General features: G+C 39.6%; 1 protein-coding gene across 1 annotated transcript in view; it reads left to right on the plus strand.

The window, feature by feature from the left end:
• The window catches only part of ADAMTS6 (ADAM metallopeptidase with thrombospondin type 1 motif 6), a gene marked incomplete at its 5' end in the record, with an annotated part of 267,294 nt that extends 250,319 nt beyond the window's left edge, over positions 1-16,975 (plus strand). The window contains 3 exons of the mRNA XM_079702297.1: positions 653-829; positions 3,322-3,478; positions 16,454-16,975. Coding sequence (XP_079558423.1) covers positions 653-829; positions 3,322-3,478; positions 16,454-16,563 — 444 coding nt within the window. The 3' untranslated portion in view covers positions 16,564-16,975. The remainder of the gene's footprint in view (positions 1-652; positions 830-3,321; positions 3,479-16,453) is intronic.
• Between the last annotated feature and the right edge of the window lie 3,608 nt (positions 16,976-20,583).

Genomic DNA, 20,583 nt, shown 5'->3' on the forward strand with positions numbered 1-20,583 from the left:
ATTTGCCATACACTGGCACCTATTTACATAGCATTTACATTGTATTAGGTATTGTAAGGAATCTAAAGATGATCTGACATATACAGGAGGGTATGTGTAGGTTGTATGCAAATACTCTGTCATTTTATACAAGGGACTTGAGCATCCACGGATTCTGGTGGCCTCCAAGGTCCTGAAACCAGTCCCCTGCGGATACTGAGGGACAACCATACACATCTAAATCAAACCTTAGCTTGCTTCACAAAGACAACTTCTGATGGTCTATTAGTAACATAAGAATTCTTTTCAGAAGACTACACCTAGCAAGTAAGAAACCAAGGATTCCACATTCCAAAAATTAGCAGAATCTTATCACAACTGAATATGGCCAAGAATAGGGAGGAATCACGGAATAAGCCTACACACAATAAAAGAAGAAAATATGCTGCCAAGAAAAGCAAACTTTGGATTTAGCTCTTAAAGACCGTAGGGAAAAAGATAAAAGTTCTTCTATTTAAAAACTTAAGGAATTTTCATATATGTAAGACTGCCTAGAATTTAGTATGTGTGTATGTTGTTTACCCAAACACACATTTACTTGGAGAAAGACTTTCCTCAAATTTTTCTCTATCTTTAGACTCTCATTATTCATTAGTATTTGTTTTATTTACAGTGCACTCCCAAATGTGGTCCAGGATTCAAGCATCGGATTGTTCTGTGCAAGAGCAGTGACCTTTCTAAAACATTCCCAGCAGCACAATGTTCCGAGGAGAGCAAACCCCCTGTCCGCATCCGCTGCAGTTTGGGCCGCTGTCCTCCTCCTCGCTGGGTGACAGGAAACTGGGGCCAGGTAGGGCAGTTGGACTGTGGGCTCCTGCTGAAGCAGCACCTTGAGACACTTGAGGTTCCTGATTGGGTCATTGTAGGGGCTCAAGAGATGAGTAACAATACATAGAGATCCAGGTATGAGATGTGAGTGTGAGACAGTGCATAGGCAGCAGCAGTAACACATAGACACACTGAGCCATGTTTCTCCCACACCTACACACTTCCCACTTTCACCTACTCCTTGGATTCTAACATTTTAACTTAAAATTAAAGAGAAATAGTCTAATGGCCAGAGATTTGAACAAGCTACCAAAACTTGGATTCTAGTGTCAACTCCCTCAACTAGTTCAAGACCAGATCAGTTAACACCATTGTCTTAACTTTCCCACTTGCAAAATGACTTCTCTTAACCTCACAGAAAAGATGTGGAGGTTTTAATTAGCTTGATAATATGATTGACAATCTTTGAAATGTTATGAATACTTATTCTTCAATGGATTTAGCTGATGGAGACTATGAATTTGGGAAACGGGTATATAGGGCTTTTAGTATGTATTTTTATATTGACTGGACTCATTTCTATTTTATGTTCCAATTCCTATTTTTACTTTCTTCTTTCTCAGTTTTAAATTGTGTTATCTTGCTGAAGGTCACCTTAAATCCTTTAAAAGCAAATTGACATATTTGGATAGAAGGAAAATTAAGTATTGTTCTTTAAAATGTCAAAAAGGAAATTTATTAGGTTATGTTAAAAAATAATGCTCCAGAAAGAAAATTTCTAGTGAATCAATGCCCTTTTACTGTGGCTTTATAATTAACCTTGAGCTGGTCATTTTCTAATATCTGAGACCCAAATAAATCGTAGTGGCATATAACTACACCAGCATGATTTTGTTTGTGCTCTGGGCCTGCCATTACTTATTAATAATGGCATTTCATAGAAGTAGTTACCAAAATTATGGCCAAAATTCAATATTGCTAGAGTGCAGCAGTATCTACAGACTCTTTGGGGAGTGGGCAAAGATTTTCAGTCTCTATTAAGGCAAATAAATATACTTGCTCTGTGCTCAGCCCTGTGGGGAAACAAAAGAAGTATGATCATAAAATAATTAACATTTGCATTGTCTAACAAATAATTAATAATTTGCTTTTGTATAACAGTATTTAGTTTGATTTACAAAGTGCTCAAGTGGAATGTACATCATAAGCTTAAGTAAACATTGAATGCAATAAGTGTTTCTCTGTAGAAGTGTGACAGTTTCACAATTTATAATTGATATTATGCTATTAAAGAATCAGTACAGACATGCTCTTATGATTTTTATTTAAACCGGCTAGGAATTTCCTTTCTTATATATTCTTTGTTGCAATTCACTGTTATATAAAGGGCATTTGAAAGTTTTTGCGTGTTGATAATTTCACCAAATTTACAGTTATCAGTTTGAGATTGTTCTTTTAAACGTTGTCAAGTCCTTTTCTTCTCCTCTATATTTTCAATTCAGTTTCCTAAAATTGAAATTAACCAGTGAAAATACATTTTCAAAGATGCTTTACTACATGTTTATGGTGCATTTATTTTTCATTCTGTATTTAGAAACTTAAAAGTATCTGTAAATATCCTTGCAAGTCCTGTAAGTGCTTTGAGAGTTTTTGCAAATAAATCCAACAGGGCCTCGGTTTGTTTACCTTGTAAACATCACCATCACCTGTGTTTGCACAATTAGCTCCTCATCCCTTTGATCCCAAATCTCACAGGCTTTCTGGCATTCTGGGCGGCAGGCCCAAAGAATGGACCACAGCTTTATTCTTCAGCCTGGACAGCTGATCAGTCCCAGCTGAAACTAAGCCCCTCAGAGAGTAACTTCAATTCTAAAGTAACCGAATCCCTGAGTAGATGAAAAAGGAGAGGGAGACATGCTAATTGGCTAACACCAGACCTCTTCTCAGATTTGTCTCAGATTTGTGTGACTGAAAATACCTCACAAAACTCAAGGTACTTATTTATGCTCTTTTTTTTTTTTTCAAACTAGTCCCGTCACCAGGCCCCACAGCAGTCACTGCTGTTATACTGAACTAATATTTTGATCAGATTAAGAGCACTCCAATAGACCATCAGGTTGTTTTCCCACGAATCTATAATATATAAATAGGCAGCAATAGTGATGTCCCAGCCCTAGAACCTCTGATTATTCTACTTCATCACAAATATTTTCTCATTATACTCTTGTTTAAGTTCACAAGCACTGCTTGGAACTGTTGAAATAATAGACCAAGAAATCTCCATCTGTTGTCTTCTAGAAACTAAGTTGCTTCCATTGTCTAGGGTAATAACATGATCCTTGAGTTTCCAAACCAGTTCTGTAATAGAATGACCTAATCATATACCTCTCCAAGGTGAACTACATATGGGCTTTAAAAGCTAATATCTATGGTATTTGAAATGACATAGTATCTTTTTTACCTCCTGAAAATTGTTGAGATCAGTATTTTGTTTCTCCCTGTCTTTTGGTTTAGTGTTCTGCTCAGTGTGGACTTGGACAGCAAATGCGGACTGTGCAATGTCTTTCCTACACTGGACAGGCATCGAGTGACTGTCCAGAAACTGTTCGACCTCCATCAATGCAGCAGTGTGAAAGCAAATGTGACAGTACCCCCATTTCCAGTACTGAAGGTAAGTTTCCCAGTACCTCCAGTATAGAAGGTAAGGAGCCTCTGGTCTCTAGTGGTTCACCTATATTGATTCCCAGAGTTCAAAGAGCCCCATAAAACCACTGTTGTAGTGTGTCTGCATAGAGCATTTGTGAAAGCTACATATATACTGGATATGTAATCAGGAAACCTAAGTTTTCTTCCAGACTCTTCCATTAACTGTATAACCTTATTAAGTCAACTTTTCTGGAGCTAAATTTACTTACCTATGCAGTGAGGGAGTGGGGTGGATAATCTTTAAGGTTCTGTCCAACCTAGCATTCTATGTTTGACTTGTGCTAGAAAGATAGAGATGATTTCTAATGAACCAAGCTTAAAACTGAAAACGTCTGTTTCTTTTTGGCTACAACAATGGACCTCTGCTATTGTAAAGATTAAAATTCATGCTTGTGATACATATAATGAAAGCATATGTTTGAAACTACTTATGTTACAAATGCTAATTTTCTCCTTGAAGAAAAATAGAAGAATGTTATTATATAGCTGTTTATATAGGAGGACAAAAGTCTTCAGACTCTGAAATTTCTCTTCGTTATATATGGGGAAATCCCTTTATTAACAGCAGATGCCCATCCAAATCCTGAATTTTCTTATATCTTATTTAAATAAGGGTACTTTGTTTATTCAGTTAAGCATTCATTGAAATTTCCTGAATGCTACTATGTGCAAGGCATAATAACAGAAACTATGGGGAGTATAGAGACAAAAATGGCATAGTCAGGAAGTTCAGACTGCCTTCTCACATGAAAATGGAAGCATGATCAAATATACAAACATCTGAAGCCATGAATTTTAATTATGTAAGAAACCCAGCCATTGGACTCTGCTTAAAAAACAAATAAAACAAAAATAAAGAGCTATGCTGACTATAATTTGTGACTACTTTTCAAATGAAAATGATATGGTCATTATTCTATTAAAAAGAAATTATTTCTTTTGATCAGATCTATCCAGTTTGAGAGATTTTTTTTAATCCTATTTTTCAATGTTTCCATAAGGAATTTCATTTTAGGAAGAGCAATTATCTTGCATGACAAGATGCAGAAAACTTGCATCTTTGCAAGTGGCCTGGTTCTTATATCTGAGCCTCAACACAGTATACTTACTGTGTAACTTACTCTTTCAAAGAAGTAAAGCCTTACCCTATATTAATTCAAAATCAGAATTTTAATTTGCAAAATCTCTGGCTCTAGTGCCATTTCCTTTTTTTCCCCTTTGGTAAGGGATGTTCTGGAAATCTAGCTTTCCTTCTCTTGAGAAGGGCTCAAAATCTATGACAAACAGAAGTACTTTTCATAGCAAAACTATTTTCTTTAAATGATCTAAATTTTAAAAATCTCTTTTCTCTGAGATCTGTAGCAAACAAGTCTTTATGTATTGTAAATTATTGGTATTCAGTCATGTGGGTTTGGAAGTCTGTTTTTCAGAGTTGGAAGATAAAAGGTTAAGGTGGAAGAGAGGATATAACTATCATATTAAACTATGTTGGGTGTTATGTTAGGCCCTTTATATTTATTATCCATTTTATATATCTCATATACATAAATATCTGTGTGTATTATATAATCGTGATAACAACCTTTCAAGAGTTGGTATTACTGATGAGGAAACTAAGGCACAGAGAGAGATAGTGATTTACCCACATTACAAGAGTAGGAAGTAGTAGAGTCAGGATTTGAACCTAGATTTGGAAGAGCCCTAGGGCATGTCATTTTCAACTACGTTTATATGCTATTTGTAATTCACTCTTTAAAATCAGGAATTTTAAGCTGTGACAAAGTGAGAGAGTGGCATGGACACATATACACTACCAAACGTAAAATAGATAGCTAGTGGGAAGCAGCCGCATGGCACAGGGAGATCAGCTAGGTGGTTTGTGACTACCTAGAGGGGTGAGATAGGGAGGGTGGGAGGGAGGGAGACGCAAGAGGGAAGAGATATGGGAACATATGTACATGTATAACTGATTCACTTTGTTATAAAGCGGAAACTAACACACCATTGTAAAGCAATTATACTCCAATAAAGATGTTTAAAAAAAAAAGAAAATCAGGAATTTTAACATGAAAACAGAGCTTGTGATTATGAAGTACAGACACTTGTGGCATGATTTTCAAAAGATTAAGTCTTGGGGCTTCCCTGGTGGCACAGTGGTTAAGAATCTGCCTGCCAATGCAGGGGACACGGGTTCAAGCCCTGGTCCGGGAAGATTCCACATGCCATGGAGCAACTATGCCTGTGCGCCACAACTACCGATCCTGCGCTCTAGAGCCCGTGAGCCACAACTACTGAGCTCGTGTGCCACAACTACTGAAGCCCATGCTCCTGGAGCCCACGCTCCACAACAAGAGAAGCCACCGCAACAAGAAGCCCGTGCACCGCAACGAAGAGTAGCCCCCGCTCGCCACAACTAGAGAAAGCCTGCATGCAGCAACAAAGACCCAAAGCAGCCAAAAATAAAATAAAATAAAATAATTAAATTAAAAAGAAAAAGATTAAGTATTAATCATTATTGAAAGACTGGCTTCTTTTTAAATTATTTGTTTATTTATTTATTTATTTTTGGCTGCGTTGGGTCTTTGTTGCTGAGCACGGGCTTTCTCTAGTTGTGGCTAGTGGTGGCTACTCTTCGTTGCAGTGCATGGGCTTCTCGTTGTGTTGGCTTCTCTTGTTGCGGAGCATGGGCTCTAGGCGCACAGGCTTTAGTAGTTGCGGCACACGGGCCCTCGAGTGTGCAGGCTTCAGTAGTTGCAGGGCGTGGGCTCAGTAGTTGTGGCACGTGGGCTCTAGGGCGTGCAGGTTTCAGTAGTTGTGGTGCACAGGCTTAGTCGCTGTGGCACGTGGGCTCAGTAGTTGCGGCTCATGGGCTCTAGAGTGCATGCTCAGTAGTTGTGGCACACGGGCTTAGTTGCTCCACGGAATGTGGGATCCACCCAGACCAGGAATCGAACCCGTGTTCCCTGCATTGGCAGGTGGATTCTTAACCATTGCGCCACCAGAGAAGTCCCAGAACTGGCTTTTTGACGTGCCCAGAATAATATATGTTGAAGTTATGTTCATAACTTCATTTTAGTCCATTTTAATAATTTCTCCAAACACTTCTCTATAGTAGATAATTATCATACATAAGCTTTGCAGCTGAAACTGTAGTGCTGTTTTTATAGTGGGCAGAATATCATTTGCAACTGCACTTATTTCTGCCTTAAAGAAATTCTCTTAAAATGGATAGGTGTTAATCTGATATTTCTTGGATTATTTGGATAAATACCTCATAGTCATTTCTGTCTGGCCAAATCACCTTTTATTAATATTAATCTGAAGTAAGCAGTTAGGACAATATTTTTATCCTCAGTAAAGGAGGAAACTTTTAGGAAATTATTAATCCTGCAAAGTATGACTAATCTTAGAATTGTTATTCCCTAAAGCTGTTGACTCATTTAAGACACGATCACTCTCTTTTATAAAATAAGAATTAAAGTAGAAACAGTATATCTGTTGTAACTTGTTTTGTGTTCTCTTTAGCTTCCCAGTAGTATATATTGAATATATTTAAATACCTGAAACCATCTGTTCATTTCATCAGAAGCTACTTATTGAATGCTTGCTGCGGCCAGCCTCTGCCATTTATTATGGAAAATTCAAAACACTTATAAGTTCGTAGTCTTATGGGAAAGATACTTATTTTTTTTAAAATGCAGGGTAGAATGTGTTATATGGAGTGGTTTACACAAGTGCTAAGAGTGCTCATATGAATGACTGATGACTTTAACATTTTGGATCAAGGCAATCTTCATAGACTAAGTGGTCCATGAGCCAGTTGTAATCTGTAGTTGGAAAAACCCAGTGTGTACCCTGAGAAAAAGGATGAAACAGTTGATTGAAGTTATAACTTGTCATCCATAGAGATATGAAATGGGCAGATAACATGGATTTTAAAAGAGAAGAGGCTCTTGCATGAAAGTAATGTGAGAGTGACCTGATAGAGCTTCTGGAAATCAGATCAGGGAGAGAGGAAGTGCCTCTTACAAAGGGGAACTTGGGAGGAAAGTCCAATTGTGGGGGAAGGAGTAGGTTCTGCTTAATGCAGGACGTAGAAGAGGACCCCTTTTTTTCTACCAGAATCAGGTTCCCTTGACTCTTGGAAAGGAGACTATTGAGAAACTAGTTAATCTCTGCTCCAAGCAAGACAGGGTAGGACTAACAGAGCTCTCTTGGGATCTAAAATACAGTCTTTCAGTGGGGTCTTTATGGGTAACATGGGCCACTGATAGAATCTTGGGTATTGTTTCAACAACTGAAGTTTAGGAGATGGTTCCTCTCCTGATATCTTATTATTAAAATAATAAAAAGTTTCAAACATACAGCAAAGTTGAGAGAATTTTACAGTGGACATCCGCCATCTAGATTTTACCGTTAACATTTTATTGAACTTGATTTATCACATAGATATCTGTCTGTCCGTTCGTCAAGGTGATGGTGTTTAAAAAATGTTCTCTCCAGTCATCCAACCATAAAGTCATTTAATTAGCAAACCTACCTACCATGTGCCAGCCACTGAGACTAGGAAAGTTTCCTGTCCTCAAAGGAAGCACAGTTTAGGAGGGGTGGCAACATGCAAACAAATAAGTTTCACAATATGGGCAATACTGTAATAGGGATAGAAAGAAACTACCATGAGTACACAGAGGAAGGGGTTATTCAGCAGAAGCATCATGGAGAAGGAAAGCTTGAGCAGGGCACTGGAAGGTGTGAAACAGTTGGCCAAGAAGATGTTGAAATGCTGGGCATTGCTGGCAGAAGGTGATTGTGTGCAGTCACGGGGCTGTGGAGTCAAACATAGTTCAGTATGGTTGCAGAGGGTGGCAGATGAACAGGTAGTAGAGATGAGGCTACAAAGAAAGAGACAGGGACTTGGTTTGGAGGGTCCTGTATGCAGTAGAAGGAAGTTAGGACTCTATCCACCAGTTCTGGGAACAAGTGAAGGAAATTGGGGAGTGACATACTTAGGCTGGCCGGTGTATAAAGGGGCAGAGGGAAGATAGCCTTATGTGGGAGAAGAGTTAAAAAGTTGTTCTAAGAGTCCAGGCTAGAGATGATGAAGGCTTGAACTCAGGCAGATATAACAAGGATCAAAAAGAGGGTAATGGGGCTACCCTGGTGGCGCAGTGGTTGAGAGTCCACCTGCCAATGCAGGGGACACGGGTTCATGCCCCGGTCCGGGAAGATCCTACATGCCGCGGAGTGGCTGGGCCCGTGAGCCATGGCCGCTGAGCCTGAGCATCCGGAGCCTGTGCTCCGCAACGGGAGAGGCCACAACAGTGAGGGGCCCACATACCGCAAAAAAAAAAAGAGGGTAATGAATTGGAAAAAATGAATAAAATGGAAAGGAGAATAAAAAGATCCTGATGAACAATTGGACATAGGGATGAGAATATGATGTGGAAATGTTCAGTATGACTCCCAAGTTTCAGATTTAGGGAACTGGATACTATTAATCATGGTGAGGAATTTAGGCATCTATATGGAAATTAAGCACATTAGTCCCCGAAAACCATAATAAAATAGTGGAATTTGAATAACATTTTAAAAAATAAAAATAAACAATAGAGAGAGATTGAATAAATGGAAGGTTAAGGCAACAAAGGATAGTAAGAGAAAGAAAATCAGAAGTGGAGAATCAAGAAATTAAAAGTAAATATTGAGAGGGAACTAGGAGGAGGAAGAAGGAAGATATAATTTGCCATGTTTAACATCTACTTTAGCTTTTCATTCCTGAAAGCCTTCGGCTAAGAGTGAAGGCATTATAGGCTTGATCTTAACAGACTGCCACTGATGAGGGTAACACTACATCGCTGCTAAGAGTGAATTGTAGACACACTGGGTATCATTGCATTTGAAATACTACTCAGTAATTTTTTAAAGTACATCTGGCAGCTGAGACTAACGTACTCAAGCTCACATGAATTTCTATCCCAAATGCCATTTTATTCATCTTTATTCAGTTTCAGGTTCCCTTGTAGTTTGGTGAGTCTTTTCAGCTTCTCAATAGCACAAGGCACTCTGTCGTCTAGTATTTATTGCTGCCAAATAATGATTCATGGTGTGGAAAGATGAGCAGGAAAGGTGTGGTTAGTATACATTGGTTTACCAGACCAGGTTGTCTAACGGTGGCTTTGGCGGGTCTCAGTCTCCCTCAAGTACATGATTTTGAGAGAGCCTAAGCAGCTCCAGAAACCTCCTGAGATCCATGGAACAAAACAGCTACTGAATATGGGTTTTAAGGTGGCTTCTGATGTATTAAAATCAGTGAAAGGAATGAATGGTGAAGGTCATTTGAACTTTGATTTCAAGGAGGTGAGGAAGACCAGACATTTTTGTTGCCAGTTTTTAAAATGGTCATAATCTACCTTAGCATTCAGGGTTATGTTCCCAGCTGTCTGGTTTGGAGGGAACCCTGGATTTGTATTGGGATCAAAGCACCTCAAGTTGACTGTGAGTGGCATCCAGAGAATAAGACTGGGTAAGAAGAAACCAAGAAAGCAAAGAGAGAAAGAAATGGCTTAGTCCATGGTAGGATGGAATCAGAAAAAAGTTCCATAGTTGATATCACCTTGCTTCAAGGGTAAGAAGTCAGTGGACTGTTCCCACTGCAATGAATACTGTCAGGTTCCCAAGCAAAACGTGTTATTTCATCCTTTTCCAGTTTGAATATGTAAAATATCAAGGACTCAGGTACAGTTTCATCAGGAAAAGTATGCTGAGTTCACATCCCCTGCCCCCAACTCCTGCACCACACATGCACATGCACAGCCTTTGCCACCATTTCACTTCTCACTAGGCTCTGCGTCTCCATGGGCAGTTGGACAGAGGTACAGCTGGTTGTACTTTTGTAATCCAAAAGATAGACCCTTAGGTGAGAGTCATAACTCTGCTTACTGTGCTCTCCATCTGAATTTCAGAAAGAACTTACAGGCACAGAGAACATGCATTCTCCAAAGAAAGATGCTGAATGGTCCAACTTGGTCATGGAAGGCTATGTCCCTGTGTATCCCAACTCCTCCATTGATATGATTTAGGCAGGCTTGGCAACATTTTCTGAAATGGATGCAGTTTATTTACAGAAATAAATACAGTTGCTCTTATACTCCATGGATTAAGTCAAGCCATCAAAGTCACAATGAATCCCAATCCAATTGCATTCTAAATTCATAAGCCTACGTTCAGTGTGAGTATTTTGAAATCATGTCTTTTAGGTCAGAGTTTTGAAATATTAATGTAAGGCACCTGGGGAAAAACTCACTGGCACTTCAATTATAAGTAGACTCATGTGTTGCCTATGAAACAGGTTGTCTAATTTTATCATTCAACTCTACCAGAACCCAGATTACCAGTGAGACCCACTCCAGCATACCTGGCAAGTTGCTTAAGATTCTAATCATGGGTCTAGTTCACATCGTATGGCCTACGAGCTGACTCTCAGCCCTTGATACATCCCTAAGTCTCTCTGAGAAAATTTAGGAGTAGTCCATAAATTGTCATTCCCACCAGAAATCTCTAGCCTTGGATAAAGTGAAACTTTATTTTCAGGCAGGGAGGTGAGAGGAGATGTAAAAAAAGGAGAGACTAGTTAGGTCCACAAAATATTTCCTAGAAACCACACAGTAAGGACCTCTCACCCTTCTGATAGACTCTGAAGAAAAAAGGTAGAAGGAGTGTCTTGTCATTCTCCTCCCTAGAGAGTACTTAACTGGTACATGAAGTTAGTAGAAGAGAAAATCGGGCTCCTTCATCTTAAAACCTTTGACCCTGCTGGCTCAGATTCTGCTACTTAAAAAGCAGTAGATACAAGTGTATCTGTGTGAAGAAAACATGATAGTAAAGATCGAACCTTCAAAATAGATCAATTACAAAGTGATTATATTATTACAAAAAATTCTACCTAAACTAAAGGATTCCTTTCAGTAGCTCTCCTAGTATAATTGTTTATGTTCAGATTATGTATTACTTGGGTATAGAGAAACCAATTTTTAGATAGTTTAGATATCAGCTAGAAATCAATACCAACTGAGGATCATTCAGAAATTCAATCAAAACATGTCTGTTATTGTTTTGATTTCAATGGGAAAATGTGATTTAATTTATGCACAACTTTTCGAGAATGGTTTTATCACAAATGTAACCTGTATTGTGTATTGGCTGAAGGGTAGGAATGAAAAGGCTATTTAATATTTTAAATGGGCTTTGGGGATGAGGCAGACAGACTAATCAACGGTAAGTTTTATAATTAAGGCCTCACAACTACGTACATCAGCAAAATGTCAGTGAGTCAGTCCAAGGGCTTATCAGGTCAGTCCTCTCTAGCTAACTAAAAAAGTGACACATGGGCTGAATGCACCAATATAATTTAAAGCGTGTACTGATATTTTTAAGATTACACTCAGCTTTCTGTAATGATGGGGCTTTAAAACTTCTTGGTGTGTTAAAATTACCTTTCACTCATGTAATTTTACAAAATCTAGGGAGAAAGGGGTAGTTGAAGAAATGTATTCAGGCTATTCTGAATGCCCATGACCTAGAACCCCCCTTTCAAAAAAAACTTACCCCTTCTCTAAGGTGGCAGAGCAAACCTCCTGATGAGGATGTCCCCAAAGATTGAATTACCAGGGGTATCAGCCAAGAATAAGAAGTATTGACAGGCAGAAACCTTTTTGCATTAAGATGCCAAGAATGCTGCCAAAATAGAGTGGTTTTGGAGTCAGACAAACCTGAGTTCTAGTCCCACTTCTTAGACCAGCTAGCTGTGTGACCCATAGTGAGTTTCGTACATAACCTTTTTGAGCTTCAGTTTTGCCATCTGTGTAAAGCTGACATGTTATATACTTAAAATGATTAAATATATATATATATATATATATATATATATATATATATATATATATATATATATATATATATATAAAACTGCCTAAGGCAATGCCTGGCACATAGGAAGCACTTGATAAATTATTTTTAATGTTATCATTACTAGATTAATCTCTCATGGAGTTAAAAGACTGGAAGAATGTAAGACCAGTCATTGGTGAGTAGGTTTTCATCACTCTGAAGACTGACTCTTCCAGTCTAGGCAGTCCCTAGACAGCAAAACCAAGAAGTAAGAATGGGACCTTCCTCAGGGCCCCTCCTTCATGGGAGCCCCCTACACTCCATCAAGCCTGTGTCCTTCTATAGCCCAAGAGTCACCATTTAATATCTCATCAAGGCCCATTATCTTCTTGGCAGTCCTCAACCCTGGATCTTCCTTCAGATTTCTCCCTACCTCATCATAATTTACCTGCTCTCTGTTAAAATCTTTTCATTAATTTGCTTATGTGTGCCAACGAAGAGCCTATATATATTTTGACAGGGATCCCGGAGAGATAATACAGGATGGTTGTTCTCAGATGTGTTATTGGTAACAGTAACAAGAGCTGATAAACTGAGTGCTCACTCTGTGCCAGGGCCACACACGTGCTGTAGGTGTTACCTCATACAAGCCTCACAACATCCTATGGGCTTCATTTCACAGATGAGGAAACTGAGATTTAGAGAGGTGAAGTCACTTTGGCCAAGGACAAAAAAATGCTGGGAGGAGGTAGTGCCAGAATTCACCCCCAGATCTGCCACCCCTCACCACTGGTGCTCTCAGGTCCTGGGACACACATAAGCAGTCCCTACCTCCCTAAGCTTGATCCTGCTCCTAGGGCCCAAATGAATTCCTGCTTTCATTCAAGTTACTTGGAATCAAGTTAGCTGAGAACAAACTTAAAAGACGTATTGGGAAGTTCAGAGGGGGACACCCTGGCAGTTGGCCTCCAGCTGGACCCTAGACTGGACACTGCTCCTGGCTGAAGGGCTGTGCTGGGGCCTCTGCATGCAAAAGAGGCTTCTCATTTCCAGCACCTACCTAAGGAGCTGAATCCCTGAGTATTTAATAGCCTGAATGGGTGGATGGAGGGGGTGGTTGGAGGAAGAAATAATTTATGAATATTTTATTTTATTCATTATTTATTATCTACTATTTAGTCAGATTCTAAAGGCTAAATCCAAAAGAAAAATCTGTGAATTTTCTTGTATTTTGCTGATCTCAGATTTTTCCTGGTTCAGAAACTCTTCCAAAAATGGAGTAATGAATCTCGCAATAAAGTTGTACCTCAGGAAATATTCTTCTTTGTTTTGTCTTCAAACTGACTTGTGTCTATAGGACAGCATTTTCTCAGTAGTAATCTAAATACTGCATCCTTGTTGAGAAATTCAGAGCACAACTTACCCTCATCAGGTAGTAATAATAACTAATAGTGATAATGATCATAGTAATTCAGTATATTACACTTATTGAGAGCCAATGACCATTCTATGCACTGAGCTAGGTGATATCATAGGATACACATGCTACATGCGGGCGTGGGAACACTCATCTTCCCCATTCACAGATAAGGATGCTTAACCTCTTCGGCACAGAGAAGTTAAGCAATTTGTTCAGAGTCATAAAGTTAGTAAATGGTAAAGCTGGGCTTAAACCCAGCAGTCTGGCTTCTAATTTTATTTCCTTGTACTATTAAAACAAGCAGTCGTCCTCTATCCATTTATCAACTAAAGCATTTTTATATTTTAGCAAAATAGACCAAAGCCAAAGTTTATTTGGTACTTTAAGCAGTCCCACCAAGCCCTGTTAACAGAGCATGACAGTGGTAGTCTCCGCTGGAGGGCTGCCCCATTAGGACGGTGATTTGAAATTAAAGGTGAGTGATATGTGTCAGCTGTCCTCATCCTTTATGCTTAGCTTTTCTCGTCATTTTAATAAATGCATTATCTGGACAATATATTCCTCTAGGTAACACTGATACAACTTTTTTTTCCCCGCAAAAATATTCTTAGTCTAAACTTTTTTTGGTTACTTTTCACTGGTCATGACAGAGAGGGGAAAAAAATAACAGGTGATTTCCAAATTAAAATATATGGGGACTTCCCTGGTGGCACAGTGGTTAAGAATCTGCCTGCCAATGTAGCAGACATGGGTTTGAACCCTGATCCAGGAAGATCCCACATGCCACGGAGCAACTAAACCCAGGCACCACAACTACTGAGCTTGAGCTCTAGAGCCCGTGAGCCATAACTACTGAGCCTGTGTGCCACAACTACTGAAGCCCATGCACCTAGAGCCCGTGCTCCACAACAAGAGAAGCCACTGCAATGAGAAGCCCGCGCACCGCAATGAAAGAGTAGCCCCTGCTCGCTGCAACTAGAGAAAGCCCGTGTGCAGCAACAAAGACCCAATACAGCCAAAAAGATTTTTTAATTAATTAATTTTAAAATAAAATAAAATATATGGAAAAAATAAAATAAAATAAAATATATGGAGATATTTTCACCTCAAATTCAAGCTTGATTCACCAAATATCATCCAGTTTCTTTTTTTTTAGTACAAAGTTTAAAGAAATTTTTAATGTCTCTCCTACCTTCTTTCAGCCAAAACTTAAATTTATTGAAAATCTTAGTGTAGAAAGTTTCTATTCAAATTTCTGTTATTCTCTTTGTAAATCAAATCGCAAGTAAGGGAGTTCGATGGTGGCAGAACTTATGCTTTCAGAGGAGTAAGGGTTACAGTTTAAAATTTTCAGTCTTTCACCAAAAGAGCCTTGAAAGTGAGATCAATAAAATTGTTTCCTTACTTTTTAATAATAAGAACTGGAAACTTTCCCATTTCTTTGCATTTAATTTTCCATGTTTACCATATGGCTCATGTACCATGTACATGATCTCTTAGAACTTTAGTGGATTTCTGAAGCCAGGAAAAATAAACAAGGAAGCAACAACAACACTGTTACACTGAACATTTCCCAGTGTTCTGCCTGATTCTAATTACCTTAAACAGTTTACCCAGGATGCTTCAGTATAACCACCTGGAAAAATGAGGGTAGAACTTTGATTCTGGGAGGCAAACATAATTACTAGATTTACAAAGTATTTTAAAACCCCCAGATAAAATTGAAGAGAGGACTGGAGAGGAATATCACTATTAGCAGTAGTGAGGTAGTATGGGGTGGTGGGGGTTTCTGAGAATCAAAGGTCAGTGTCTCTTTTCTGCACTGGCCCCTCAGCCTCAACTTGTGCAACCAGCCTCAACGGGAGGTGGAGAAAGAATCATTTATTCACCTTCTGGCTGCAAGAACTGCAGACTTCAACTGTGGCAATTCTAGCACTGAGGAGAAAACACACATAGGAAAAAAGAAGGCCATGTCTCACTTCCAAATTAAAAAAAGACATTTCTACATGTTTCCATAACCCACAGACTGCTGCCATTTGAGGCCAACCCCTCAAAGTTTTCCTCTTTGTCTAGTGTAGTTGCTGAATCTAGGCCACTGTCAGCAATCCTTTTCATTCACCGAGGCCCATCCCCACACCCCACAGATGCAGAGATTCTCCTGGGACATGTGTACTTTGGTATCAAACAATGCAACTCATGTTTGATTTTGGATAACCTTGCACTGCTGAATAAAATAACCCTTGAGAAAGAAGCAATAAAAGCGCTGTAAGAAAAATGACTCATGTTTCCAAGCTGTCTAAAGTGATCACTTATCCCAACAAATGGTAATTCTTTCAAGACACAGTGGGCATACACCATACTTATAAAAGTCTGGGAGAAAAGCCTTGCAATCATTTTTTTTTAATTTGTGTTAAAATGTATCAAAAGACTATTTCTGGTAGGGTGTACCAGACAGGGTATGCTTGAAAACAAAAACAAAAACCACATGGATGTGAAAGCCAAGGTGCACTGGCCCAAGGAGGTGGGATGGGGCAGGGGTGGGGGGGGTGGTCCTTGCTGAACATCCAGGCTCATTGTTTATGTACTTGTTTATGTGCCTCTAATTGTTTTCCCTTTTCTGCCCTCACTCATTAGAGTGCAAAGATGTGAACAAAGTGGCTTATTGCCCACTGGTGCTGAAGTTCAAGTTCTGCAGTAGAGCATACTTCAGACAGATGTGTTGTAAGACCTGCCAAGGACACTGACCCATGGAAAGCCAGAGAGAACGCCTTGTCATTTCATCGTGGAAATGCATCCATCACAGAGAGCCACCCAGAGGAAGAGGATTGATGTCCTTGCAAATGCCTTACCCTGTGGAAAACGTAACCACTGGTCAGCCCTAGCTGACAGGATTTCAATATTATTTTAACTTCTGTGAAGTGGGATTTTTTGATCCAAAGTGCTGGACACGGTATTAGGAGGGAATGCCAGATTGGAGAGATCCAAACAACACAGGGAGACTTGTTTACTGTGGAACGTTTGTGTTCTTTCGAGTAAATCCAATAGCCTGTTTACCTCCTTGGACCATTAAGATAATTTTTATTATGGACTTAGCAATGACACTGAATCCATTTGTATTTAAAACTGTTTAAAATGTAGCTGTTTTGACTTGGTCAACTATGGAAGTAAAGAAGATTCAGAAATCTTAAGTCATAGCTTAAAAATATTTACTATACTTTATCCTACAACAGCACCATGATTTAAATTCTAAAACGGGCTTTGAACTGTAATTTAAGGAGCAATTATAAATCAAAAGTAATGAAAGTTTGTATTATTTTTCTTCATTCCACTTAATTTCCTTAGGAATAATCCCCCTGTTCTGAACACTGCTGTGAGCCATATATAAACTATATTAAACTGAACAACAATGAAGAACTTAGTTTAAAGCAGCGCATCAGTTACTGCAGCTGTGCAAGTCTATAATTTCACTGCTAAAAGACTGTGGCTAACTTGCCATTGTGCAAGTGAAGCTGAGATTTCCATTAAAACTTTAAGAGAAAAACATTTCAATTTCATGCAGAAGCCAGACCTGGGGTATGGTAGAGACTGAAGTACCAGGCCTTTTGCTGCCGTCACACAGGATGCCTCAGTTCTTATCTGAGTCACCCCAACTCACTTGTGTTTACATCCTCTCCAGCCACAGAACGGCTTCTGCCCTATTGGATTGTTGCATATGCATGTTGAGCTTGCTGAGATGATACCATGCAAAAGACAGACTGGCTCAATGACAACCAGGCAGACCCTTTTGCTGACAATTATGATGGGTTCCAGATGTCCCTTCTTTGATATGGCAGAAGGGCATTTATTTATATGAGAACAAGTGTGTGTGTGTGGGAGCGCTTTTGAGTGTGTGGGTAGATGAGTGTGCTTGCACATAGATGTGCTATTTCTGTGAGTTTTAAAGTAGGCAAGGGATAATAACCAAAGAAGAAAAACTCATGAAGACTAGAGATCATAAAGCATCATTTTAATAGTCACTCAACCAAGTATTTTGTATTTTTTATGGATACTTTGAATGGCAATTAAATGTGAAACCCAACTTCTTGGGCAAGTCAAATTCTAGAAGCAAGTCCACCTAAATCAAACTGACTAAGCTCACATTTTCCCAGTCCACATCACACTCATCAAGAGATTTGACAGTGAGATTTTTAAAAAGAGAAAAAGAAAAAGAGGGTACTTGCTTATATGAATATTTTGTACTTGAACACTTGCAGCAGGATCTTGATGAATGTGTTTTGTGTCCTACACATGAGTGCACCTTGCGACACCAACACCTCAAACTCAAACCAAACGGCTACTTTGTAAAGCTACTACTTGCAGTTAAAGAGTATGTTTGACTTAAATCCATCACTGTGCTCTGAAACAACATGTCAGGTGTATCACATACACCATAACCTAAAGTGGTCGATTAGGTTTTTTCAGAAAGGGAGACTCACAGACTTCAAAACCAAATGTCAGGTTTGCTGTGGACAGTCAGCATGGGACGTTCGTTGCTCTGTGTGCTCAGTCGCCCTCATCTGAGTCTCCTCTCCTGCTTTCTCTCTCAGCACCACAGCTCATGTCCCTGAGTTTCCAGAGAGAACGATTGACAGTAGACAAGAGTGGCCAGGACCCCAATCTCTGCTGCCTTGGAAGACAGCCCATGTGCCACCTCAGCCATCCGTGAAGGGCAGGCAGCCACAAGCAGCATGACCCCAGCACTGACTTCCTTTGGCCCCTTGCAAAGAGCACTTAACTTGGTGCTAATGTGCCCTGGTGAAATAAAATAAGCGAACAAAAGATGGTTGGTTTCTCTGGCATTTTAGGCATAGGTTTGCTATCGGGATATGCTTTTCTCCAACGTAAATATCAGCTTATGTTTTTATTTCAAACAGATTCCTTACATTACTGACTAAAGGCTACTTTTCCCCTCACCCGGGAACTAACATGCTGAGGGCCATACCCCTGAGCCCCGTGCAGCACCCCAACTGGTGCTAGAAGAGGAGGGCAGACGTGTCCCTCTGGGGTGTGCAACAGCACCAAGGCCAGGGGGCAGAGAACTCCCGGGGACAGCATGAGATTACCTTTCTAGAAGGAACCAAGCACAGGATGTGTAACAGGACTAAACTTTCAATTGGCCTTGAATTTAAACATGAGTGAGGAAAAGTCATATTCCACAGCACTTCACAGTACTGCTGCTACTCTGTCGTCAACCACGTGGCTACATGATGCTCTATTCCTAAGTGATAACAATAGGATTGTCGGCAGATGCTGAGCCACCATGGCTGGCCCTCCAAAATATATATAGGCTACTTAGGGAACCCCAAGGAAACTGGTACCCCGTGGCTGAGAGCAGTATCCGCCACTGGCATAAGACCCACCAAAAAAGGCAAGGTAAGCGTACCCAACTGACTCCTTAAAAGAGTCCATTTTATTAAGAATTTTATTATTTGAGTGAATGTCACATAGGTATCCTTAATAATACAGAATGAAATTACCTTTGTATTATTGCGATTAGTTGTTGCTTATATTTTATACTCAGTATTAATGTGGTACACTGTTACTTTTTATTTTGCTTTTGTAAATTATATTCTAATTTATTGCCATGTTTCCTAACTCGTGTCCTACATTCAATCTCCTGCTTGTAATGAAAATGAAAAAGTCATTGTAACACTTGATGGAGTGAAATTCCACACCAGGCACAGATTTTTTTTTTAACATAGATAATTTAGTAAAAATAAAATTCAGCTTGTAAGAATGATTCAGATGGAAGTTGTCTATTCCCTGAAAAGCTGGTGTTAAACTCACAATAGGAGGACTCTTTATCCCTTGCAATACCACACTACATTATCCAAATTTTCCAGGTGGTGTACAGGATTGTGATAACTTGCATTCTTTGCTTTGGCCACGCCGAGTGGCACACGCAATCTTAGTTCCCCGACCAGGGATTGGACCCGAGCCCCTTGTAGTGGAAGCGCAGAGTCTCAACCACTGGACGGCCAGGGAAGTCCCACTTGTTGCATTCTTATTACCCTCCTCAGAGATTGCATCTACTTGTATTTCAGTAACATCTAAATGCAAGGCCTCGGTTATTTCTGGTGGGGCTATCTATATCCCCAGATGCCACCAGCCAGCTATTCTAAGGCCAGAAAGGAAGTCCAGATCGGCCACTGCCACATACCTTCAGTCACAGGGCCCACAATTCTTTTGCCTCCTGCTTCTTTTGCCTTCCATGTAAATTCTTTAGCATAGGGACTCAAGATATTTCACTGTGGAAAGGGTGCTGAACAAAGAATTCATGCTTGAAGGGTTTTTCTACTCAGACTCAACTGGGAACAAAGAACATGATGAACATACTTTTCTGCCTCCAGGCTTTTCCTCTTAGGCTGAGCCGCTTTGCTGAACTGGGGGTTACTATCATATGCAAAGGCAACTCAGCAGTTAATCTGAAGGTGTCCCTCCTGCATGCTTAGCTATTTGAGTACTTTCATAATGACAACTTCATCAATTACATAAGAAGATGTACAATGTCCAAACATGGTTGTGTTTTAATCCACTTACCCCCATATCCCTCCCCAAAGATTCAGTTGTATACATTAGAAGAAATCAAGTGAGGTGATTAGAAAGTCCTGGGGGGTACTTCCCCAAGGTCATCTTAGGAACCAAAAGTGGTGAAGTATTATGAATTCTTAGTTAACAGGAAGACCCTGGCACCGACTATTTTAACCTCCCACTGTATTTGCAAA

Source organism: Hyperoodon ampullatus (assembly GCF_949752795.1).
Source record: "Hyperoodon ampullatus genome assembly, chromosome: 4".
NCBI lineage: Eukaryota > Metazoa > Chordata > Mammalia > Artiodactyla > Ziphiidae > Hyperoodon > Hyperoodon ampullatus.